Genomic DNA, 26,931 nt, shown 5'->3' on the forward strand with positions numbered 1-26,931 from the left:
AAGTGGTTTTTTAAAAATATGACTAAGGATGTTATCTTAACAACCCATCAATGAATATCCAACTGGACAGGCTCAAGGTCTTCTTGTACTGTATAAGCAACACTAGTTGCCTAGTAAGCCAGAAGATAAACAGTTTGGAAAGGCACATGAGTATCTGTGACTATTGCCAGAGAAAAGGTCAACCAATGGAAATCTAAGAGAAACAGTTTCAAAGGACTATTCAACTGAAGTGCCAAAGAAATCACAGCAATTGATCACACATTGACTCAAATGTCAAAAAGAATTACTTTAAATAATTTGAAATATTTTATTTGTAGATTATATGAAGTATTTCCATAAGGAAAACATGGCCTAAATCTGGAACATACCACTTTTTTTTTCCGCCTTCATGAGTTTCACTTTTCTTCCACTTGTTTCCCTACTGGGTGGCCTTTTGAGTGCTTAATGCACGCTAGACATGAGGCCTATGAGGCAGGACAAAGAGACATATGATTTCCAGGTTTCTGGAACCCTGGAAACAAACTTACTTGTGCTTGTGGTAACAATCGTACTTCCAACGCTTATCAAGTTTAGCTAATCATGTTCCACTAAAACAAAATCAGAATCATCAGGTCCTATTGGATGATTTTTAACAGATAGGATGCAATTACAAGATTGTCAATATTTTTGAGAAGAAAATTACTCCTGAGAAAATGAAAGGGGTTCAAGTTTGAACAGTTGGTAGGAAAATATGTTACAACTGAAATTACATGTCTTAAAACAAGAGCAACGAGGCAGAACTGACTTTGTTCTTATCTAGTGATGAGACATCACCAACAGGGTGACATTTAGTCACAGGCATGTTTGCTGCCATTGACAGTCCTAGATATAACTGAATTCATTTGAGAAATGACAACTCTGGGAGAGTCAGCAAAATAGCAGTTTTCCACATGTTTATCTATTGAAGTATCTTCACCCTAAATAGATGCTTTGTGGGGGTTAGAATTGCTCATACCAAGCTGCTGCCCAGGGAGTGAGCACATGGTTGCTGATTAAGTTAAAAACAGTTGAGCCTCTTATATATCCAACCAGAACTTCATCCGTTTTTGCCTGCACATGTGCACACACACAGTCATGCACACGTACCCCTCTCAAACCTGTTAGGGAGTATTTTTCTTTGAGGTGGCCCTTGATGATTATTTCAATCTAGTTCTACCCGTATAATTATGTTGGAACTATTGACCCATGGAATTAAGTGACTCAAGCAAATTATATCCTTTTATGAAAGCCCTTATTAAAAGTAGAGTGTAACATTGCAAAATAAAATAAAATAACCAAAAAAATTGACTTAATATGATCCATGAAATGAAAACTGTTAAAAATATTTGTGTATAGTATGTCTTATAATTTTAGATAAAACTCTTCAGACTAATAAGATTTAATATAATCACCTCCTTATTACCGCTCAGAAAGAAAGGAGAGCACTACAATCTCCACTGCATCTAACCGGGTATCTGGAAAGCATTTCTATCACAAAGGGACTAGCTGGATCAATTGGCTATCACTGGCTTCTGTGAAGGTGTGATATTATCGATAACACAACACTAAGATGAAATGAGAATTTGCCAACTATATCTGCAACATCTATTCTATGCAGTGCTTTTAAAGGCAATACCCTCATTTTAATTAACTTATCTGTAGTTCTACCTAGATATGAAAAAAAAGGAAGAAGAAACTGACGTAAACATCTGGAGGTAAGCACTTTGCCTATTAAATACAACAATGACAATGGTGATTGTGAATTATTCTGATGACAACGATAATTTCCAAATTGTTATTTCATTGTTCTTAATGTTCCCCTGTGTTTAGGAGACTACTAGTTATGAACTCTCTAATACAGCAGGCCTCCCCAGATGCAGAAGCCACTATGCTCCATGTACAGCCTGCAGAACCATGAGCCAAATAAACCTCTTTGCTTTATAAATTACCCAGTTTCAGATCTTTCTTAATAGCAATGCAAGGAATGGACTAATACACAAAACTATAGTACTCAATCAGGATATTGATATTGATACAGAAAAGAGTCTGTTCTGAGCATTTGCCAGCTACATCTGCAACATCTATTCTATGCAATGCTTTTAAAGGCAATACCCTCATTTTTAATGTAACTTATCTGTAGTACTACTTACAGATAATTTTGGGATCTGTTGTCATTTGTCTGTGTGTGATACTTGAAGATGATGAAACAAATAAGCACTGAAAAAATAAATGCTAAAGGGAAAATTTAGAAATATGTTTTAATGCTTAAGTAAAATGCTTCGTTGTTGTTATGAACATGTGAGCTTCCGGTAGTGATTTAATAATGCAGACATAATTTCTTTTGGTGAAATAGTTTCTAAATTATACATTAAATATAGATACAGATATAGCAGAAAGAAGATTCGAAAGTCTTTGATGCCTTTAGATATATTAGGGGAACTGGTCTTTTGGGGTCTGAGGGTGAAATAGAGCTTATAGGAAGTAAATTGGCTTTAAAAGGGCAACATAATGGATCCCTGTGTTGACTGTTTTAGTCAGACTCTTTTTTGTATCAATATCCTGATTGTAACACTGTACCATAGTTTTGTGTATTAGTCCATTCTTACATTGCTGTTAAGAAACACCTCAAACTGGGTAATTTATAAAGAAAAGAGGTTTAATTGGCTCATGGTTCTGCAGGCTGCCTAGAAAGCATAGTGGGTTCTGCTTCTGGGGAGTCCTTAGGAAACTTACGATCATGGTAGAAGGCAAAGAGGGAGTAGGCGTCTTACACAGCAGGAACAGGAGCAAGAGTTGAGGGAAGGTACTACACACGTTTAAACGACCAGACCTCATGAGAACTTACTATCATGAGGACATTACTAAGAGGGATGGTGCTAAACTGTTCATGAGAAACGTGGTCCCATGATCCAATCACCTCCCATCAGGCCCCACCTCCAACACTGGGAATTATAATTTGACATGAGATTTAGTGGGGACAGATCTGAACCATATCATTTTGTAAGATGTTACCATTGGGAGAAACTGGGCTAAGCGTCCATGGAATAGCTCTGTATTATTTCCTAAAACTGCAGTGAATGTACAATTTTCTCAAAATAAAAAGTTAAATAATAATTCCTAAATTTAAAGTTTAATTTAATTGTTTTAAACCTATAAATCTTTTCTCATACTTTTGGGATCAGCTGTCACTTGTCTGTGGGTGATACTTGCAGATGATGAAATAAATAAGCACTGAAAAAATAAATACTAAAGGGAAAATTTAGAAATGTGTTTTAATACTTAAGTAAAATTATTTGTTGTTGTTATGAACATGTGAGCTCCCAGTAGTGATTTAATAATGCAGATATAGTTTCTTCTGGTGGAATAGTTTCTAAATATCTTCTAATTATACACATAAATATGGATAGAGATATAAAATTATAATCTCTGACATTAAAAAATCCTCTACCAGTAATAAGAAAATTTGGAAACTGGCTTAAGTTATTCTTCAGTCTTGTAAGAAAAAAGAATCAGTTTAGGTATTTTGGAGATCAATCCTCTGGCTGAGGATGTCTAGAAGTGACAATAAGTATAAGCAAATTCTGCCTGGAGATATCAGACAGTTACTATGGTAGAATCAGAGGAAGTTTATATGAGGTAAGTCCAGTACTTGGGGCTACTTTTTTCATTGGAGACACTTCATGATTGAAGAGAGAGCAACTTAGAGTTTGAGAGGCTGACCACTACTTTTGATATCTTTGAAGTTCTACGGGATTGGTTAGAGTCCATAACTCATAAAGGGGAAGTGTATTAGAAGCATCTTAGTCTGTTGTGACTGCTATAATAAAAAAATACCATAAGCTGAATGGCTTATAAACAGCAGAAATTTATTTCTCACAGCTCTGGAGACTGAGAGGTCCAAGATCAAGCCACCAGCAGATATGTCTGGTGAGGGTTGCTTCCTGTTTCACTGATAGCCATCTTCTTGATGTAATCTCACATGGTTGAAGCGGTGAACAAACTCTCTGTGGTTTTGAAATATCAGCACTAATCCCCCCATTCATGAGAACTCTGCTCTCATGATCTAATCACCTCCCAAAGGCCCCACCTCCAAACACTATTACATTATGAATTAGGATTCTACTTACGAATTTTGGAGGGAACAAAGTGTGCAGCTCATTTCCAAACAGTTTTATTCCCTGAAATGGGATTGAGTTGATCTGCATTTCTAGTACCCAATTGCCCATGAGTGCTAGTGTTTTTAGGTGGCTGATAGAAGCCAATGTAAAAACTCTTTGGAGACAGATAACATCATCCTAGGCCTCAATTTATTTTGTAAGTGTAAGGACAAGTATATAATAAAAAGATAGAGCCATACACTGAAAAAGATAATGCAATACAACTTAAAATAAACACAATCAATAGATAAAATAATAAATAATAGAACATATCTACCAGGGACCCAAATATTAGAGTTATTAAAGACTTTAAAATAACTGATTATTGTGTGCAAGGATATAAAAATATTTTTTGTGCATATATGTCTGTGCATGTATCAAGTAGAAATCCTAAAATCAGAAAACACAATAATTAAAATTAAGAATTCAATGAGGCTGGGCGCTGTGGCTCACGCCTGAATCCCAGAACTTTGAGAGGTCAAGGTGGGTGGATCACGAGGTCAGGAATTCAAGAGCAGCCTGGCCAAGATAGTGAAACCCTGTCTCTATTAAAAATACAAAAAAATTAGCAGGGCATGATCGCAGGTGCCTGTAATCCCAGCTACTCAGGTGGCTGAGGCAGGACAATCACTTGAATCCAGGAGGTGGAGGTTGCAGTGAGCCTAGTTTGCACCACTGCACTCCAGCCTGGGTGACAGAGCAAGACTCCATCTCAAAAAAAAAAAAAAAAAAAAAAAGAATTCAATGAAGAGACAGCGAAGACAGAGAACAGCAAATTAGAAAGAGCTGAAGAGTGATTTAATAAACTGAAAGCACATTAGACAGAAAATATCCAAAATAAAAGATGGAGAGAAAAAATGATGAAAAATGCACATGATACAGGATGAGATATAGAGAAAATAGTGAGGAGATACAATATGTGTATAACTGGAATTCCAGAAGCAGAGGAGAAATAAAATGAAGCAGAAGTGATATTTGAAGATGTCAAGACTTAGATCACTCCAAAACAGATAAGAGCCATCAAGATAGAGTCAAGAAGCCCTATAAATGCCAGGAAGAATTTTTAAAATGTATAAAAAGTAATAAAGGAAAGAAAGAGTGATAAAAGAGTAAAGTAATAGGTGGTTGGCAAGATAGCTGAATAGGAAGAGCTGTGGTCTGCAGCTCCTAGTGAGATCAACCTAGAAGGCAGGTGATTTCTGCATTTTCAACTGAAGTACCTGGCTCATCTCACTGGGACTGTTTAGACAGTGGGTGCAGCCCACAGAGGGCAAGCCAAAGCAGAGTGGGGTGTTGCCTCACCTGGAAAACACAAGGGGTTGGGGAACTCCCTCCCCTAGCCAAGGGAAGCCGTGAGGGACTGTGCCATGGGGAAACAGTGCATTCTGGATACTACACTTTTTCCACTGTCTTCACAACCTGCAGACCAGGAGATTCCCTCGGATTCCTACACCACCAGGGCCTTGGGTTTCAAGCACAAAACTGAGTGGCCCTTTGGGCAGTAACCAAGCTAGCTGCAGGAGTTTTTTTTGTTTGTTTTTTCATATCCCAGTGGCACCTGGAATGCCAGTGAGACAGAACTGTTTACTCCACTGGAAAGGGGGCTGAAGCCAGGGAGCCAAGTGGTCTAGCTCAGTGGATCCCACCCCCACAAAGCCCAGCAAGCGAATATCCACTGGGTTGAAATTCTCACTGCCAGGACAGCAGTCTGAAGTCTACCTGGGACACTTGAGCTTGGTGCAGGGAGTGGCATCCACCATTACTGAGGCTTGAGTAGGCAGTTTTCCCTTCAGAGCATAAACAAAGCCCCCAGGAAGTTCGAACTGGGTGGAGCCCACCGCAACTCAGCAAAGCTGCTGTAGCCAGACTGCCTCTCTAGATTCTTCCTCTCTGGGCAGGGCATCTCTGAAAGAAAGGCAGCAGCCCCAATCAGGGGCATATAGATAAAACTCCCATCTCCCTTGGACAGAGCACCTGGGGGAAGGGGCAGCTATGGGTGCAGCTTCAGCAGACTTAAATGTTCCTGCCTCCCAGCTCTGAAGAGAGCAGCAGATCTCCCAGCACAGTGCTTGAGCTCTGCTAAGGGACAGACTGCCTCCTCAAGTCGGTCCCTAACTCCTGTGTCTTCTGACTGGGAGACACCTCCCAGCTGAGGTCGACAGACACTTCATGTAGGAAAGCTCCAGCTGGCATCCGGCAGGTGCCCCTCTGGGACGAAGCTTCCAGAGGAAGGAACAGGCACCAATCTTTGCTGTTCTGCAGCCTCCACTGGTGATACTGAGGCAAACAGTGTCTGGAGTGGACCTCCAGCAAACTCCAGCAGACCTGCAGCAGAGGGGCCTGACTGCTAGAAGGAAAACTAACAGACAGAAAGAAATAGCATCAACATCAACAAAAAGGATCCGAACATCAACAAAAACCCCATCCGAAGGTTACCAGCATCAAAGATGAAAGGTAGATAAATTGACAGAGATGAGGAAAAACCAGCGCAAAAAAAGGCTGAAAATTCAAACTACCAGAACGCCTCTTCTCCTCCAAAGGATCACTACTCCTTGCCAGTAAGAACAAAACTAGACAGAGAATGAGTTTGATGAATGGACAAAAGTAGGTTTCAGAAAGTGGGTAATAACAAACTCCTCCAAACTAAAGGAGCATGTTCTAACCCAATGCAAGTAAGCTAAGAACGTCGAAAAAAGGTTAGAAAAATTACTAACTAGAATAACCAGTTTAGAGAAGAACATAAGTGACCTGATGGAGCTGAAAAACAGAGCACGAGAACTTCGTGAAGCATATACAAGTATTAATAGCCAAATCGATCAAGCAGAAGAAAGGATATCAGAGACTGAAGATCAACTTAATGAAGTAAAGCATGAAGACTAGATTAGAGAGGAAAGAATGAAAAGGAATGAACAAAGCCTCCAAGAAATATGGGACTGTGTGAAAAGACCAAACCTACGTTTGATTGGTGTACCTGGAAGTGACGTGGAGAACGAAACCAAGTTGGAAAACACTCTTCAGGAAATTATCCAGGAGAACTTCCCCAACCTAGCAAGACAGGCCAACATTCAAAGTCAGGAAATATAGAGAACACCACAAAGATACTCCTCAAGAAGAGCAACCGCAAGACACATAATCATCAGATTCACCAATGTTGAAATGAAAGAAAAAATGTTAAGGGCAGCCAGAGAGAAAAATTGGCATATCCACAAAGGGAAGCCCATCAGACTAACAGCAGATCTCTCTGCAGAAACCCTACAAGCCAGAAGAGAGTGGGGGCCAATATTCAACATTCTTAAAGAAAAGAATTTCCAACCCAGAATTTCATATCCAGCCAAACTAAGCTTCATAAGCAAAGGAGAAATAAAATCTCTTACAGACAAGCAAATGCTGAGAGGTTTTGTTACCACCAGGCCTGCATTACAAGAGCTTCTGAAGGAAGCACTAAATATGGAAAGGAAACACTGGTACCAGCCACTGCAAAAACATACCAAATTGTAAACACCATGTGACACTATGAAGAAACTACATCAACTAATGGGCAAAATAACCAGCTACCATCATAATGACAGGATCAAATTCACGCATAACAATACTAACCTTAAATATAAGTGGGCTAAATGCCCCAATTAAAAGACATAGACTAGAAAATTGGATAAAGAGTCAAGTCTAATCGGTGTGCTGTATTCACGAGACCCATCTCGCATGCAAAGACACACATAGGCTCAAAATAAAGGGATGGAGGAATATTTACCAAGCAGATGGAAAGAAAAAAAAATCAGGGGTTGCAATCATAGTCTCTGATAAAATAGACTTTAAACCAACAAAGATTAAAAAAAAAAAAAACAAATAAGGGCATTACATAATGGGAATGGGACCAATGCAACAAGAAGAGCTAACTATCCTAAATATATATGCAACCAATACAGAAGCACTCAGATTCATAAAGCAAGTTCTTAGAGACCTACAAAGACACTTAGACCCCCACACAATAATAGTGGGAGACATTAACACCCCACTGTCAATATGAGACAGATCAACGAGACAGAAAATTAACAAGGATATTCAGGACTTGAACCCAGCTCTGGACCAAGAGAACCTAATAGACATTTACAGAACTCTCCACCCCAAATCAATAGAACTTACGTTCTTCTCAGCACCACATCGCACTTATTATAAAATTGACCACATAATTGGAAGTGAAACACTCCTCAGCAAATGCAAAAGAACAGAAATCATAACAAACAGTCTCTCAGACCACAGTGCAATCAAATTAGTACTCAGGATTAAGAAACTCATTCAAAACCACATAACTACATGGAAACTGAACGACCTACTCCTGAATGACTACTGGGTAAATAACAAAATTAAGGCAGAAATAAATAAGTTCTTTGAAACCAATGAGAACAAAGAACCAATATACTAGAATCTCTGAGACACAGCTAAAGCAGAGTATAGAGGGAAATTTGTAGCACTAAATGCCCACAGGAGAAAGTGGGAAAGATCTAAAGTCAACACCCTAACATCACAATTAAAGGAACTAGAGAAGCAAGAGCAAACAAACTGAAAAGCTAGCAGAAGACAAGAAATAACTAAGATCAGAGCAGAACTGAAGGAGACAGAGACACGAAAAACCCTTTAAAAAATCAATGAATCCAGGAGCTGGTTTTTTGAAAAGATTAACAAAACAGATAGACTGCTAGCCACACTAATAAAGAAGAAAAGAGAGAAGAACCAAATAGACACAATAAAAAATGATAAAGGGGTGATCACCACTGATCCCGCAGAAGTACAAACTACCATCAGGGAATACTATAAACACCTCTACTCAAATAAACTAGAAATTCTAGAAGAAATGGATAAATTCCTGGATACATACAGCCTCCCAAGACTAAACCAGGAAGAAGCTGAATCCCTGAATAGACCAATAATCGGTTCTGAAATTGAGGCAGTAATTAATATCCTACCAAACAAAAAAAGCCCAGGACCAGACGGGTTCAAGCCGAATTCTACCAGAGTTACAAAGAGGAGCTGGTACCGTTCCTTCTGAAACTATTCCAAACAATAGAAAAAGAGGGACTCCTCCCTATCTCATTTTATGAGGCCAGCATCATCCTGATACCAAAACCTGGCAGAGACACAACAACAACAAAAAAAGAAAACTTCAGGGAAATATCCCTGAAGAACGTCAATGAAAAAATCCTCATTAAAATACTGGCAAATCGAATCCAGCAGCACATCAAAAAGCTTATTCACCATGATCAAGTTGGCTTCATCCCTGGGATGCAAGGCTGGTTCAACATACACAAATCAATAAATGTAATCCATCACATAAACAGAACCAATGACAAAAAACACACGATTATCTCAATAGATGCAGAAAAGGCCTTCGATAAAGTTCAACACCGCTTCATGCTAAAAACTCTCAATAAACTAGGTATTGACGGAATGTATCTCAAAATAATAACAGCTATTTTTGACAAGCCCACAGCCAATATATTGAATGGGCAAAAGCTGGAAGCATTCCCTTTGAAAACTGGCACAAGACAAGGATGCTCCCTCTTACCACTCCTATTCAACATACTATTGGAAGTTCTGGCCGGGCAATTAGGCAAGAGAAAGAAGTAAAGGTCACTCAAATAGGAAGAGAGGAAGTCAAATTGTCTCTGTTTGCAGATGACATAATTGTATATTTAGAAAACCCCAGCGTCTCAGTCTAAAATCTCCTTAGGCTGATAAGCAACTTCAGCAAAGTCTCAGGATACAAAATCAATGTGCAAAAAATCACAAGCGTACCTATATACCAAAATAGACAGAGAGCCAAATCATGAGTGAACTCCCATTCACAATTGCTCCAAAGAGAATAAAATAATTAGAAATACAACTTACAAGGGATGTGAAGGACCTCTTCAAGGAGAACTACAAACCACAGATCAAGGAAATAATAGAGGACACAAACAAATGAAAAAACATTTTATGCTCATGGATAGGAATAATCCATACCATGAAAATGACCATACTTCCCAAAGTAATTTATAGATTCAATGCTATCCCCATCAAGCTATCATTGACTTTCTTCACAGAATTACAAAAACTACTTTAAATTTCATGGGGAACCAAAAAAGAGCCCATATAACCAAGACAATCCTAAGCAAAAAGAACAAAGCTGGAGGCATCATGCTACCTGACTTCAAACTATACTACAAGGCTACAGTAACCAAAACAGCATGATACCAGTACCAAAACAGATATACAGATCAATGGAACAGAACAGAGCCCTCAGAAATAACACCACACATCTACAGACATAGGCATGGGCAAAGACTTCATGACTAAAACACCAAAAGCAATGGCAACAAAAGCCAAAATTGACAAGTGAGATCTAATTAAACTAAAGAGCTTCTGCCAGCAAAAGAAACTATCATCAGAGTGAACAGGCAACCTACAGAATGGGAGAAAATTTTTGCAGTCTATCCATCTGACAAAGGGCTAATATCCAGAATCTACAAGGAACTTAAACAAATTTATAAGGAAAAAACAACCCCATCAAAAAGTGGGCACAGGATATGAACAGCCACTTCTCAAAAGAAGACATTTATGTGGCCAACAAACATGAAAAAAAGCTCATCAGAAATATGCTGAAAATTAAAGATGAGAAGAGAAAATAAAATCAGGCAGACACAAATAAGAGATTACTTTCAAAGGAATAATGAAAAAATTGAGTTAACTTGACTACAGAAATAAGACAAGCCAGAAAAAAAGAAAAAAATATTTAAAGTATTGAAAGGAAACAGCTGCTAATTTAGAATCCTATAGCTTACAAATATGTTTTTAGAGTAAAAGTAAAATAACTTTCAGACAAATAAAGCAAATAATTTATAACCCTCAGATCTGTACTAAAGGACACATTATAATGTGTTCAAGTGAAAAAACAAACAAATCACTACTATATGGAAACTCAGAGATACAGGAAGGAATAAAGAAGGGTAAAAAGGATACATATGGGGTTAAATCTAAAGCATTGATTCTCAAATTTCAGTGTAAATTAGAATCATTCAAAGGACTGAGCAGAAAACGTTGTGAGTCCCTGAATTTTAGGGAGGATTTCTGATTCAATATGTCAGGCATGGGAGTTTACATTTCTAACAAGTTCTCAGGTAATTCTAATGCTGCTGGTCTGGGACCCACATTTTGGGAACCACTGAGGAATATTGGTTGTATAAAAAAAGTGGAGTTTAAAATTTACATTAAATCACAATCTACTCGCATGTGAAAAATTATTTTTCTGTGACAACAGTTGCGCTGTCTAGTAGGGAAAAAAAGATGATCTTTTTGATAAATAGTCTCCGTAAATGGTACTGAGTAAACAGGTTATTCACATAGAAAAAAATTACTTGACCTATTTCTCACATTATGAGCAAAATACAATCTGGTGAATTGCAAGTCTAAATGTGAAAGGCAACAACAATAAAACTTCTAGACAGTAAACTGGAGAATAAATATCTGAGTAATTATGGGATATTCTAAGCAGGACCTAAAAAGCACTATTCATAGGAGAAAAACTGAATTACCTAAAAATTTAAAATTATGTTGATTAAGAGACAGGGCTAAGAGAGTGAAAGAAACAAGCCATGGACATGGAGAAGATATTCACAACATGTGCAACCGACAAAGGGTTTATATTCAGAATCTATAAAGAAGCTCTACAATTCAATATTAAAGCAATCAACGCCCCACTATAAACATCAGCAAAATCTCTGAAATGACACTTCACACAAATAATGTACAAATGGCCCAAAAAACGTGAAAGTTTAACCTCATTAGTAATGGGAAAGCATACCAAAACCATAATGCAATACCCTTGTTCAAAATCAGAATGGATAAAGTTAAAATTATAGACAATAATAAGATTTCTGAGAACATGGCACAGTAAGAACACTCATATATTGCTGGGGGTTGGTGAAACAACCATTTGGAAAACAGTTTGGCATTATTTACTAAATTTGGAGATGCACATTACATATGACCCAGAAATTTTCATTCCTAGGTCTCTCCATGTGCACCAAAAGACATGTGCCAGAATCTTCATACATCATGGTTCATAAGAGCTCCAAACTGAAAACAACCCAAATTTCCCTCCACAGTAGAATGGACACACATATTGTAGTAGGTGTATAAAAATGAAATTCTACGGCTGGGCACGGTGGCTCATGCCTGTAATCCCAGCACTTTGGGAGGCCGAGGCTGGAAGATCATGAAGTCAGGAGTTCATAACTAGCCTAACCAACATGGTTAAACCCTGTCTCTACTAAAAATACAAAAATTAGCCAGGAGTGGTGGCGTGTGCCTGTAATTCCAGCTACTCAGGAGGCTGAGGCAGGAGAATCACTTGAACCTGGGAGGCGCAGGTTGCAGTGAGCCAAGATCACTCCATTGCACTCCAGCCTGGGTGACAGAGGGAGACTCTGTCTCAGGAAAAAAAGAAAGGCAATTTTATGCACCATTACTGAATATGAGGGAGCTGCTACATACAACAACACTGACAAAGACAAATCACACAAATTTAATATTGAATGAAAGAGGTCAGTCATAACATTACATATAAATGATTACATTTAAGTTCAGAAACAGAAAAACAAAATTGTAGTTATTTAGTTGGTAAAATTTAAAAAAAAACAAACAAGGATTACTTTTAAAATAAAGACAGTGTGACTTCCTTTGCTGGAAAGAGGCCAGTAGTTAGGAGGGGAATGGGAGGGGGCTTTCTGGCTACTGACAATGCTTGCTTTCTTAACCTGGTTGGACACTTACATGTGTGTTTCCCTTGTAAGATAGAATTGAGCCGTACATCTTTATTTTGTGCCCCTTTTTGTGCATATATTTTATTTAACAATAAAGGGAATAAAATGTTTTAAAACATAAAGTACTTACTCTACTCATTTTAAATATAGCAGTAAACCAAACTTTTCTTTCTAGTTACTTGAAAACACCTGAAGTCCTTGATTTAATTATTTTTCCAATAATGCTTTAATTAATCCTTTTGTTTAGATAATTTATTCTCATATTCCAGTTCCTACATTACTTTGCATTAATTTGGCAAGGTAGATTAATATTGAATGAAAACCAAATGCTCTGATGTCATCTGAATAAACGCCTTGTTTAATTTTAGATGGCTTCGTGTATTCATTTTGGTTTCAGAACTGAGTTCAAATGTATAAGTAGAGAGAGAATAACAGTATAATCACTAAAGTTTTGTAAATATGATTTAAAAATCTTATATATACCTAACTGACCTGCTCCAACAATCCTACTGGGTGATAGAGACTATTTCTATCATATGTAGATATGTTAAAATAAATCTATTTGAAGTAATTCTATTATTGGTAAATAATAAATAATAAAAATGTCATCCTTCAACCTTCAATACTGGTCATAACATATGCTGGGCCAAAAAATACATTTTATTTTATAAATTCCCTTAAAAATATAGTCTAATATGTCCATCTCAGAGAACAAAATTAAGCAACTGTTTTTTCATCAAGGTGAAAGATCTGAGTTTTAACTTCACTTACAGGCTAACAAGTTAGCTGGCTGTAGTTTCATGGATGCCGATGGAAGATGCAAAACTCCTGACTTCGAGATAAAGGATTTTGTCACTCAGGCATAGCGGGCAGTATGAGCATCTGCATATCTTGCATTGACTGGTCCCCTGAGCTCTAATTCCCACAGATAGCTAAGAAAAGAGGATCAAGTGATACTGGCATAAACAATGGGTGGCATTACAGCAGAATAGCTCTGAGTTTAGGGAATTCAAATAAGCCTGCCTACCTTTTGGTCAGGAGAGAGATATCACAGCTTTCAAGGCTTTGTTTCAGGTGGAGGTACTATCTCTATCTTCCAATATCTTCCAAGACTATTTACTGTACAAATACCCTTGAGAAGACAGTCTAGAAAAAGGGGCAATTAGTGCCTTGGTCATAAGACAGGTAGAAACACAATGGATCCAGGGAGAATTGTCTCTCCATGTTGGTGATGACTAAAACTTCTTCATACAGTTGATACGAAACATAAATTTTCTTCAACCTCTAAAATATTAGAAAAAAATGATTTTTTCAAATTTTTAAAAATGAGAACCAAAAATTTAACAGTTCACATTGCATTCAGCATGCTTGAGAAAGTCATAATCACTTAAAATCCTAGAAGGACCTTATATATAGTGCATATATATAACACACATATACACACACTTAAGTGGTTTATTTTCTGCCTTCCCCATTTAAAACATAAATTCCTTGACAATAATGACTGTGTGTGTGTGTGTGTGTGTGTGTAATTTATTGTCTTATTCGGGTTCCTACATTAATTTGCATTAATTTAATTAATAAATGCTCTAGCTCTACCATACAACCCTTTCCCTTCTTTCTTTTTGTCAACACCATCGCCATGAGAAGAGCAAAAACAAGTGTGCCTGTATTTTGAGGGTTCTCATAGTCATCAACATTGAAAATGACAAGATAAGAAGTGTCAAGATAAGAAAATGACAAAATTTGCTTATCTTCAAGACCACCTCCTATACACAGAATGCAGAAAAATGCCCCACACCTCGTGGAACTCAGTAAATATTAGTTGCATTGAATTAACTTCAATTCAAGACCCCATTCTACAATTTATAAAGTCAAAAGTTGCTCTTAGTAACACGCTCAGTAATATGTGCTGTGTTTTGAAAATAGAAAATATCCCTTTTCCTCAAATCCATAGATAGTCATATTAAGCGCAAGGACTTCTGTTTATTTATAATGATTCTCGTATACAGATGCATACAACTGAAGGAAGGATGGTATGTGTTTCCAGAAATATTTGCTTTATGATGAGATATGAGTGAAGTTCCTATTTTTTTCTTCCTTTGAGAATTATGTTTTTATTATCATTTACCGTAGTGCTCATTTTCATCCTCTTCAACAGAAATTTAGCAGGGAGACTGGTTGAAAAACTATTCATATAAGTTCCTCCGGAGGCTTAATCATCAGTACATTGCCTTGGAACCACTCTGGTGTTTTCTAAATTAAATATCTCTGTCTACAACAAATGCGAAAAGTACAGAATGTTTCCGTACTCCTTCTACATCAAAATTGCCTCCTACAGGAACGAGAAAATGCGTGTCAATGTGAATTACCGTCTACAACAGCTACTCTCCAGGCCGATCTGGGGTCTTGCACACAAAGGGCGAGAGAGGGGCGTGGGGAGGCTGGAAAGCATGGTTGCCCCGCCTGGCCCGGCGACGCCCGCTCAGCAGCCTGCTGAGGAGTGGGGACGAAGAGCAGCCTAAACTTAGGGCTCGGGATATTTCGATGCCACCCAAATTGCCGTCCTACCCCAACGAGGCAGGGAAAGGAGCGGAGCGCGCGCGCGAGCTGAGTGAGTGCTTACGTCGCAGCGAGATCTGTGCTGGGATAATTAGAGAGGAGTTGGGCTGAGCCGAGTCCTCTTTCAGCAGCAGCAGCCGGAGCCGCCGCCGCAGCCCGGTGGGGCGCCCCTGACTCGGACCGCTCGGGAGAGCCCCAGGAGAGGCCAGCGCCGCGCAGCAGCCGCCCCGCTGCGCCGACCTCCCCGGCTGCTCCCGGAGGGCTCACAAAGGCGGTGGCCGCCCGAGTGGCCTTCTCCATCCAGGCGTTCGCGTCCTCCTCCCCACCTTCTCTCCCGAAGGCGAAAATGGCAGGGCCAGGCGAGAACCTGGGACAGCGGTGGCCCTAGCCCTGCGATCCTCACCCCTCCTGCTGGGAGAGGCTGCGGGCTGCCCGCGGACGATGTGGCCGCGGCTGCTCCCGAGCGCATCTTCGGCCCGGGTCCCCGCCGCCACCCCTCTTCTCTGCTCCTTCCATCCCGCCCAGAGGAGTTGATGCCGCTGCCGCCGCCGCCGCCGCTGCTGAAGCCGCGGCTGATGGATGCCAGGGAGTGCCGCATTGCTTAGCGACCCCGCCTCCGGGTTTGCTGGTAGGAGCGGCTGCTCTTTCTTCTTTCTTGCTTTGGGGTTTTATAGAAAAGATAAGGACATTTTTATTTTATTCTTCACAACGTCCTCCCCTTCTCTTCGTTTTTGAAATGTGCATTCCCAGAGATATCCCCGGTCCCCTCCCTCCCCCTCCCCCCTTTTCTCCAACCCCGCGGCAAGTCCGTGGAAATGAAGGGCTAGAGGAAGGCAGAAGTTGGGGGTGGGGTTGGGGGAGCCCACGCTGGTACCAACGCCACCAGAACCCCTGCTGGTGCCTTATGAGATCACGGTGTATCTCAGAGGGGTGGTGGGAAGGTGCGCTATCTGCAGAGTCTTCACCTAATTGGATCACAATAATCTTAAATAAATCACACAAATTTGTCTTTTAAAAATAGCGTCTTTGAATAAGTAGGGGGAGAAATAATCTCCTTTCTCCCCCCTCTTTCTCTCTGTCTCTTTTTCTTTCTGGCAAAGATGATCTCTCTCCGCCCTGGAGCTCAGCGCTGAAGAGCTACCTTATTATTAATCAGAATTTCCATCGCCACCCCTGGCAGGCGTATCCTTCAGCAGGGACCGCAGGAACATTCACAGTGCAGGGGCTGAGATGTGCGTGGGGGTTGTTTTTGTTACATCTTGGAAGAGAAGAGAAGAGGACAGTACCAAGATCAGAACCACCCGTGCTAGGTGGAATTAGGGGTGATTTGTTAGGAAAGAGAAAGGACAAGAAGAGGAGTGCGGAGCCCTTCAGGGGTTCACATCTCTTTAAAGGAAAGGAAAGAGGGAGCCAAAGTAGGGTGTTGTATTTTAGGGGGCGGAGGAAGAAGTTTACACCCCCCAGCCCCCCAGCTTTGCTGGGGGAAAGCAGGAGCAACAGGGCACTTGATTGGACACCAAGATTATTAATTTCCTGTAGGGGAGAGGAAGCAGGCAGCAGGAGGTCTGGGGGCTGGAGTCTGGTGGTGGCAAGGACCAGGTTTGCTCTGGGACAGTCAACAAGGTCTTCTGAGGGAAAGCTCGGAGATAGGCAGAACAATGACTCATTTGCAAGCCGGTCTCTCCCCTGAGACCCTGGAGAAAGCTCGCCTGGAGCTCAATGAAAACCCAGACACGCTGCACCAGGACATCCAGGAGGTGAGGGATATGGTCATCACCAGGCCGGACATCGGCTTTCTGCGCACGGATGATGCCTTCATCTTACGCTTCTTGCGGGCTAGGAAGTTTCATCACTTTGAGGCCTTCCGCCTCCTGGCGCAGTACTTTGAGTACCGGCAGCAGAACCTGGACATGTTCAAAAGCTTTAAGGCCACCGACCCTGGCATCAAGCAGGCACTGAAGGATGGCTTCCCTGGGGGCCTGGCCAATCTGGACCACTATGGCAGGAAGATTCTAGTCCTTTTTGCTGCCAATTGGGATCAGAGCAGGTAAATCCTAAATCCAAACTTGTATTCTCCTTTTACTCTCCCATTTTCCAGAATTTACCCCGAGTAGTGTCATGGTTTTGTAGATTTGATATTTTTGTTTATTTGGCTTGGAGAAAAGAGAAACAAACCAGGAGATGAGTTTTTGGTGGGCACCCTGGGAAGGGAGGAGGGCTTGTATTTTTACTTTTAAAACTTACTTCACTAACACCCACTTTCTACTGCAGCTTTAAGGTGCTACCTTAACCACGTTATTGCACGGAGATCTAAATCACTTAACTTGTAAATAAAGCTTCTCTATATGTTTCACCTTCTGAAAAAGTTTATTGGGCTGGATAAACCAGTAAGAAAATGGGGACAACTTTTCCTCCTTCTTCCTAAAAAAATTCTTAAACTAGACCCATCATCATTGTCATCATCATCATCATCATCCTCTCTTTGGTACTGACGTTTTATCTTTTAAGCATAGCCTGGCGTTCGACCAAAAGCAAGTAGTTTTGTTGCTTGGGAAGTTCTCTGTTTGGTGATGTGTAGAAGAAGAAATAATATGATTTGTGTCCCTTCAATGATGAAAGGAAGAGTTGCATCCTCTGTCGCTGAGCATGCCTGCTGACACTGAAAATGTACACTGACTGGTGTATGTGTTCTACACCTGCCACTAATCTAAAGAATCTGTCTCCTGTCTCATGTGATTTTTCATCTTTTGGAAGGAAGTGGAAAATATTCAGATGTGTCAGTTGGTGGACTTTTTGAGCTCATGTGCTACTTAATAGAGAAGAAATAATATTCTTTTTATCTACATTATTACAGAAAAATGCAGACAATGACACTTCTCTGTCCTCCTTCAGAACTGTTTTCTCAGACTGAAAGATATAAGAAATCATAAAAGGCTCTTGTGTAAGGTAGTTTCAATTAAGTTCAAAGTTAAATATATTTCATGGGACTTAAAATGCTACCAGAGCTATGAATCATAAGAAGCTGCTTGTTAAAACATTGGTGTATTTTTAGTTCTGTGAATGGTGACTTTCAATGCATCTGGTTAGTTTAAATCATCTCTGGAGCCATCGTACAAGATATTTACAGTTACCAAGAGGGCTTATGGATCATAGAGATTTCCAGATAGGCTTCCGAGTCTTGGTATCTTAGAATGTAAACTAATATTTTTAATTATTTTTTCTCTCATTTTATTGTGATTTTTTCCCCTGTAATTCTAGGTTGAGAATCACTCCAATTTTTTTAGGCAAATAGAAAGACAAACTACTCCCTGAAGATTCATAATGCTAAGAAACTCATACAGAGTTAGCCATTCAGAGGGAATGGAGTTTTGTTACTTACTTTGGCCAGTTATAGAGATGTTATTCCACTTTTTATCAGGTAGCTTAAAATTTTAAAGAATTACAACTTTTTATCCATTGACCACAATTTTTGTTTAAAAATATTTTCTTTTCATCATAAAAGTACATTGTAGGATCATGCAAATCAATGACTGTGTATAACAGAACTGAAAAATTTTATTCAAGGAAAAAACTAATATTCTGTATGTCAGATTGGAACTTTGTTAATTGAGCTATAGTGAAATGGAAACTGGAAATTTTATATTTATATAAATCTTGAAGTCTGTTAGAGATACCATTATGGAGGCAGATTGCATTCAGAGAGGCATACATATATATCAGACCTATTTTCATGAATTTCTATAAGTGAACTAATATTCATAATTATTTGTAAACCTAATTAAGATGAAAGTCACTTATAGTTTTCATATATATGAGAAGGTGATAATTCTGAATTTATTAAAGACACTGTGTTTTAGTTGTCTATCTCATGCTTCCATATAAAGGGCAGACAACTAGTAATCAAATTCTCTTTCCCTAGAAATCTATAATGGAAAGGGAGTTAATAACTGATATATAGAATTATATTTCATTAAACTTACACATAATCTTAAATACTAAAATGTTGTGTGTTAGAACAAAATGAGAAGCTGTGTTCTGTAGAAATTTCCTGTCAAGATGTCTAGACTTGTAATTATGAATTCTATTTCTATGGTTGGAAATAAACAGGTATAATCAAGAAATTATCACACATCAAGGTGAAAAGGTATACAAGTGATTTAGAGCTTAGTCAAAATTTCAGTTGAGTTTCTTCCTATATTAAAAAAAAATAATTCCCTCTTCTTTCCCACCTTCCTTTTATCCCAAATCTACATAACCCAATGACAGGGACTAGTAGACAAACAGATCTGTCATCTTTGCACCCTCTATAAACCTTTATCACTGGAGCATGTGCACAAAAACGTCCTTGGCTCCTGCTCTGAAACTCAAAGGACAGCTGCCTTTCTGCCAATGCCAGGATGTTACCAACCCTTCTTAGCCTGAATCCCTTTCCTCTACCCTGATGGCTCCTTGACTCCTACAGAAGTCTGCCTCTTTCCCTAGGTGTTTAAGTTACTATTATTGCTCTGTTAGGTGGATAATGCCATGTGCTAGTTTCTCTTATCCCTCATCCCTCCCCTGTTCTGTGAGTGAGATGTTCTCACCTTCCAGGCCCTGATCCCACCAATCCAAAGCTACCTGGATTTCTCCAGAAGACTGCATGTCTGAAAATAATCCTGGCAACATTCTTTGAGTTGTTAAGTGAATCACCTGGCTTTCAACAACTTTCTTAAAAAGTAGCCTGTTTTAAAGAAACAGTGTGTGAGAAGTGTAGATGATTACATAGGTAAATTCTAGAAATGAGGCAGAAGAAAATGCCTCAGTTTATTTGGAAAACAGGTTATTTATAACTTTCCAACTACAAAAGGAAAAACAAGATTTTATGAATTTTGAAACAATTCGTAAAGACCCCCAACAGAATTGATCTAATAAAAAGACTGTCATGTTATTATATTTAGTACGGCACTTGAACTAGAGTAGATGCTCAATAAATATTTGAGTTGAATTGAGTTATGCATTTGTATAAAAAGAATTCTGAGTAGAGATTTATTTGATATACGCTTTCTCCTATATGAAATTTGTAGGACAGTTTTCTGTGCTCTTCAGGACGCTGAAAACAGTAAAAGCGTGTGAGACAGTGACTATAAATAAAATAGTGTCTGTTTCTGCTGCAATTTAGTGTAGTTTACTTTTAGGTTATTGTAAAGAATTGGATGATTTCCAAAGCCTTTTTGAGAGACATGGCATCATTAAGAAGACTAACGTAAAATCCTAATATTTACAGTGTACCCGCCTTCTAACAAATCTAAAAAAAAAATGGAAATACTCAAATGTCAAAATGAGTTGCAGTGTGGCCTGTGGTTCTTCCAAAAAACAATAGGGCAAGCCCAGATGACCTGTTACATTTATTGAGCTCTACCTTGGAAAAGACTCATATAATTTTATCTCCTTTTAGATTGCCTTATATAATTTCTGACAACAAAAATAAATGCCATGGAATTAAAAACGATTTGACTGTTACACTGCATCACAAAGATGCTTTCGTCCTCCATGTATTGCATATTGTTTTCCTTCCTAAATGATAGTGACCTGCTTAGGACTCAGCAAATACCTTCAAATGGTTCGCAGGATCTTATCAACAGGTGTGAGGATAAGGTGCCATAAATCTAGCAGAGGTAACACTGCTGGAGAAAAGGAAGCTTAGAAAGAAAGTACATGGCATTCTAGGTCCTAGAGCATGCAAGCATGTATCTAAGAAATTGAAATCCACTGTCACATAATTGTTGGAGATATTCATGATTGAAATTGTGTCACCTGAAACATAATGATGATAGGAAGTGTCAGAGTTCACCTGTAAGTTGTCAGCCTGCAAGTCATATTTTATTTCTCTAGATCTCATTAGAAGTATATACTTCACTATACTTTAGTACAGCAAACAACCATTTATCTGGAATATGGTTAATAGTCATTAGAAACACTAATTCTCAGTAATTCTCTGAACTTTAGTATAGCAAACAACCATTTATCTGGAATCTAGTTAATGGCCATTCGAAAACAAACACAGTTAGAACCAAAATGATTCTTAGTATGGTGGCAATCCAGAAAGCACTGGCCACCTTGCATGGTCTTTGGCTTATCGTAGTGGACAGTGATTACCACTTATAGTAGTGAAGCTCTGGAAGGGGCAGAAAACTGATTGGTCAGACATTGATATGATACTCTAACTTATCCTGGAATTTGCCCAAAAACTTGTCAGTTTGCTCCTATTGTGTGGCTTTTTCATTCAAAAGCAAACATTGTATGAATGGTTGCTATTTGTGGTTCAGTTTGAATTATGATTATGCTTGCATTTACTAAAATAATATGGCCAATGTTCAGAATAGAAGGTTATGGTGATGATAACTTACAATTTAAAACATAGCCATAGACTACACAGATGTGCATTAATGCCAATCACAAAGCTTTACTCATCTCTGGAATTGTACTAAAAATAATAAAATAAAATAAAGTAAAATAAAATGAACAGGAATAGATTAAAACAGTCCAGGGCAATTATCCAGATAATTATGGAGAAATATTTTTACTCCGCAACAAAAAAAGCAAAAAAATAAGAAGTTTAATTTTTCAGCTTAATTTTTCAAGAATTCTTTTCTCAGTTTATTAACATATTAAATAATTCCCAGCTTTTTGCTTCACATTGTCATACCTACTGGCAGAGTCTGGAGTCTAGGAGTCCTTTTCGTAAAAATTCCGGAGGCATGGCTTTGCCGTCTTTTGGGTGGATACTGGTTAGGGCAAAACCACAAATGGCAGATATGTATTCCATGGGACTTCTCTCCCAGCAGAGCTTCCATCTTGCTTCCTTTCAGGGAAACTCTTTTAACAAATCCTCTGCTAACTGCAACTTATTCCAAACTATACTCTTGGTACATATCATGGCAAATAGGGGAGGAAAAAAAGTTGTCCTGAGAAATGTTGGAGGAATACCGTGATGAATCTCTGCAAAAATAGGACAATCTCCAAAAACTGGGGCAATTATGCAATAATTAGTAAAATAATCCTGAAATAACAGCAAAAACTACAAGTGCCAACCTTCAGTAGGACGTTGACTAAGGCTGGCCTGAGCCAAGCTATTTTCATGTTTCAAAATCAACTTTAAAGAAGGTCGAGAAGCAAAGGACTTGAGGTTACTACGGTGTCCTGAAAGGATGCCTCAAAAGAAATGTTTAAAGATATTTTAAAACATGAGCCAATAGTTAGTATATTAAGAAGTTATCCTTAGTAAATTAATACATCTCCTCCTTTCTGTGGGAAATGTTAAATTATCTTACTTTACTGAGGGCAGGTACATCTATTTCACTATTATAGTAAGTGGCTATTACACTATTATCGTAACATGAAGGAAAGGATACTCCTGTATGTGGGATCGTTATGACACCATATGACAAACTGAGTGATTAATATTTTGGTCAAATTAATTGAAAAAAATACACTTTGGTTGAGAATTTGTTATGTACATGGCATTTTAGTAGGTACTGGGGGCAAATAAAGACATATACTTTGTACTTTTAAGCAATATGTAACCTCTCTGGGAAGAAAAAACATGTAAAGCTGAGTAACTATCAGAGGTCATATGCAGCTAATGAGGACACTGTTTACCAGTGCTAGAAGCTGGGGAGAGGTGGGCAGCTGTGGGCTACTCAGTGTTGTGTAGGAAAGACATTGCCTGCTTGGTTAACTGAATTCAACATTTATTGTTCCATTTTATTCATTATTCATTTCAAAATAATTCTACTGTGTGTATTGTAGCAATTAAGTACTTCACTCATGATCATACAACTGGTAAGTGAATTAGTCGCTTTTTGTGTGTGTGTGTAGACAGTTACCAACCTAAATCTAGGGAAAGGCAAATGTATAAAAAAATCAAATTCTGATAATTAAAGATAATTCCATCTATGGTTTAGAAGATCTCGATTAAATATAACAAAACAGGCAATTAGGAACAGAACGTTAAGATGGAAGAATAAACTTTCTGAAATCAAAGACTTTAGTAACTAGATGTTTGCTTAGAGTACTTGGCCCTGATAAAAAGAATTGCCTTTCTGATGTGTTTGTATTCTCCCAGCACAATTCTGTTTTATTTTATTTTATTTTTTGGTGGCAATAGATGCAAAAGTTTTTTCTTTACCCGTCTTCTTCAGAGAAAGACATTTTGCCCGCAGACGTTTCATTTCCAACAATTCTCTTGTTCTCACTCACCTACATTCCCACAGCAGTAAAATTAAAGCAAGGCTCAGACATCTAATCTTCTGTGCTCAGTAATACAAGCCAGACAGATGAAATTTCAAGAGTTCATATTTATTCCAGGGATTGTAGATTTAGCCATTTCTTATTCTGAGTCCTAAGGATGTCTTATTGCTTTTCCTCCACCAAAGCTCCCTATTGTGGTGAGGCTGGAGAGTGCCAGGATATTGACTTCCTGTTCTCCTATTTTCTGACATATATATTATGCTACCATGAAAAAGCAGACCAGGCCAGGCACGGTGGCTCACGCCTGTAATGCCAGCACTTTGGGAGGCCAAGGCGGGTAGATCACCTGAGGTCAGGAGTTGGATACCAGCCTGGCCAACATGGTGAAACCCCGTCTTTACTAAAAATACAAAAAATAGCCAGGCCTGGTGGCAGGCGCCTGTAATCCCAGCTACTTGGGAGGCCGAGGCAAGAGAATCACTTGAACCCAGGAGGTGGAGGTTTCAGTGAGCTGAGATCGTGCCATTGCACTCCAGCCTGCGCGACAAGAGCAAAACTCTATCTCCAAAAATAACAAAAACAAAAAAACAAACAAAAAAAAGACCAATTATCTATTCATCAAACTCTGTTCTGAGTAGGAGGCACCATGGAGAGGGAAAGAGCACTGGTCTATGTGGTATCAGAAAGATTTGGCTTCGAATCTAGGTTCCCCGTTTTTCCTAAGGTGATTTAAAGCAAACTGTTTAATTTTCTCTGAGACCCTCTGTCCTCATCTGTAAAATAATAAGAACAAATCCAGCTCAGAGATTTTGCAATTGTTTTGAGATTAAGATAATGCATTTGAAATTGCTTTGGAAATCTTAAACTATTACCCAGATAGACATATTGTTATTATTACCACTCAGTAATATAAAACACCTAGAAGGCTTCATCAGCTTTACCACTAATAATACCCTGAGGCATTAATAAAGGTAATTTTTCTCCTTTTTTCCCCTCCCCCTAGCACCTTCTACTATGAAGTGCTTCAGACATTAGAAAATGTGGCTTAATGAAAACTGAGGGGTGGGGGAAGCCTTAATAAAGAATTTAATAATGGCTGATTGATTTAGTGACAAAGAGAAATTGCTGGTGTTAGGCTGCTCAATGCGATGCCAAGATGCTAGTTTTTTCTTGTCATGCTGAAAAGGTTGAAAAGTAGAGGGATATGACCTATTTGTCATTAAGTTGATCTTTGCACTGATTGAAAGCTGTGGTAGAGGAGGAGATGCTGAGAACCCCAGCAAAGAAGCATGGGTCAGGTAGTCACCAAAAAAATTGCATGGCCAGAGGCAGGAGAAGAAGCTTCTCTGATCTAAAAAATTGAGGGGGCTCCTGGCTGCAGGCAGGGTGCCACCCCTCCACAGTGTGGCAGGACAAGGCTCTTGTCCTCTTTCTGGTCCAGGAGCATGTTTTGTATTGGGCTGGCAGGGAAGCCTTAAGTGAATGTTATATTTAAATGATGCCATTATGGCACTTTGATGACTGTAAATGTAGATATAGGTAAAATAAAGCAGCGTGGTCTATGCCCTTGGGAAATAGTTTGATTTTAACATATATTATTGTGCACCCACAGTGTGCAGCGAACAGTATTTGGCGCTGAAGATAGAAAGTGGTATCAAACAGTGAAAGAGTTTTTAAGCTAAGCTTATATATCTGGGGCCATAGAACAAACACTGAAGCACTATAGTTTCAGAATATGAGAGAGAGGGCGCTGAGGTCTCCAGCAGGTCGAGACAATCTTGCAGAGCAGGGAAAGCTGGTGGCGGGCCCAGAGAAGGGTAGAGCTTAGGTGAGGTGAAAAGGAAGGGGAATGTTCCCCTAGATTTAAGTGAACTTAAAGCATCGGAGTGTACCAGCTTGTTGGGGGTTGAATATGACAAGACCTTGACAGCTGGGGTGAGCCTATGCATGGGTGTACAAAACAAGAAGTATGGTTATTAAGGGAATGGTGTAGTTTTGAAAGAGCCATGGGGGAGTGGTGTTGTGTGCAGGACAATTTTTCAGGCCAATTAATGTTTTAGGACAATTTATCTCACAATAGAGGGTAGGCAAGATTTCTGGAAGAGAAAGATGGGAGAGAAAGAAAAAGAGACACAAGTGCCATTATATTAGGAAATAAAGCTAGGACTCTAGTAGAAAGAGTTAGATGCCAAAGATGTATAAATATATAAAAGACAAAAAAAATTAGGACTTGGTGAATAAATGTAGAGGGAGAAGGAAAGGGAATATTTGAGAATGATTCTTCATTAATTGATTAATGTACGCAATCCCAGAGGAAAATGGGAGACACTAAATTGAGTTACACTAATATATGTCAGGTAGCAAGGAGTCACTAAGGTGCTGATGTTCAGATGGCAACTAGAAAGATGAGGATGTTGCACAGGACTGACACTAGCTCTGTGGATATCGAGCCGTCACCAATGTATTGGCCAAGGGGATGAGTGCATGATTTGGTAACTCCAGGAGATACTATATGATGACAGCAGGGGAACAAAGTCTTATTTCTACATTTGGATGATCGCAGCAGGGAACCAAAGATGAAAGATAATAGACTGACCAGAAAAGTGGAAGGAAAAAAAGTTCAATGCAGCGTCACAGAACCAAATAGAAGAGTTTCAACAGCAATAATCGCAGAAAATATTTATGGTTTCTATTATATGTCAAGTACTGTTAAAAACTTTACATATATTATTTTGTTTCATTTTGTCCTCACAATAATTCTATGAAGTTAAGTGGTTAAAAAGTACAAAAAGCAAGTATGGAATATGTGATTGTTGAAAAAGCAAAAGTCATACAATTGTAGAAGTCATAGAAGTTAACATTTATTGTTTGCTATGTGCTACCCATTGGGCTAAGTAGTTTACATTCTGTCCTATGAGGTAACTATTATTATCATCATTTTTAAAAGAGAAAATGGAGACTTAGAAAAGTTCAGTAACTTCAAGGTGTATGAGACTAAGCTGCGATTAGACAAATAATCAAGGATCTCCATTTTATTTTGTATTTGTTAATAGCTGTGAGTTTTACTTTAAAAAGGCTTTTAAGTTACATAAACATGCCCCAAATAATTAATTCATGAATATATATCCTACTGTGCAAGGAAGACTGATTTCATAACTGAAAAATTT

The 26,931-nt window shown here is 38.8% G+C and overlaps 1 protein-coding gene across 2 annotated transcripts in view; it reads left to right on the plus strand.

Moving 5' to 3' along the window:
• The first annotated feature begins 15,350 nt into the window (after positions 1-15,350).
• The window catches only part of CLVS2 (clavesin 2), a 77,460-nt gene continuing 65,879 nt past the window's right edge, over positions 15,351-26,931 (plus strand). The window contains exons 1-2 of one of the 2 annotated variants that reach the window (XM_024357399.3): positions 15,351-15,587; positions 16,636-17,582. In XM_024357399.3, the coding sequence (XP_024213167.1) occupies positions 17,194-17,582 (389 nt within the window). In that variant the 5' untranslated portion in view covers positions 15,351-15,587; positions 16,636-17,193. Of the gene's footprint in view, positions 15,588-16,072; positions 16,164-16,635; positions 17,583-26,931 lie in introns of those variants that run through there. The other variant, XM_527496.8, reaches the window with a different exon arrangement.

Source organism: Pan troglodytes, chromosome 5 (genome assembly GCF_028858775.2).
Source record: "Pan troglodytes isolate AG18354 chromosome 5, NHGRI_mPanTro3-v2.0_pri, whole genome shotgun sequence".
In the NCBI taxonomy this organism is placed as follows: domain Eukaryota; kingdom Metazoa; phylum Chordata; class Mammalia; order Primates; family Hominidae; genus Pan; species Pan troglodytes.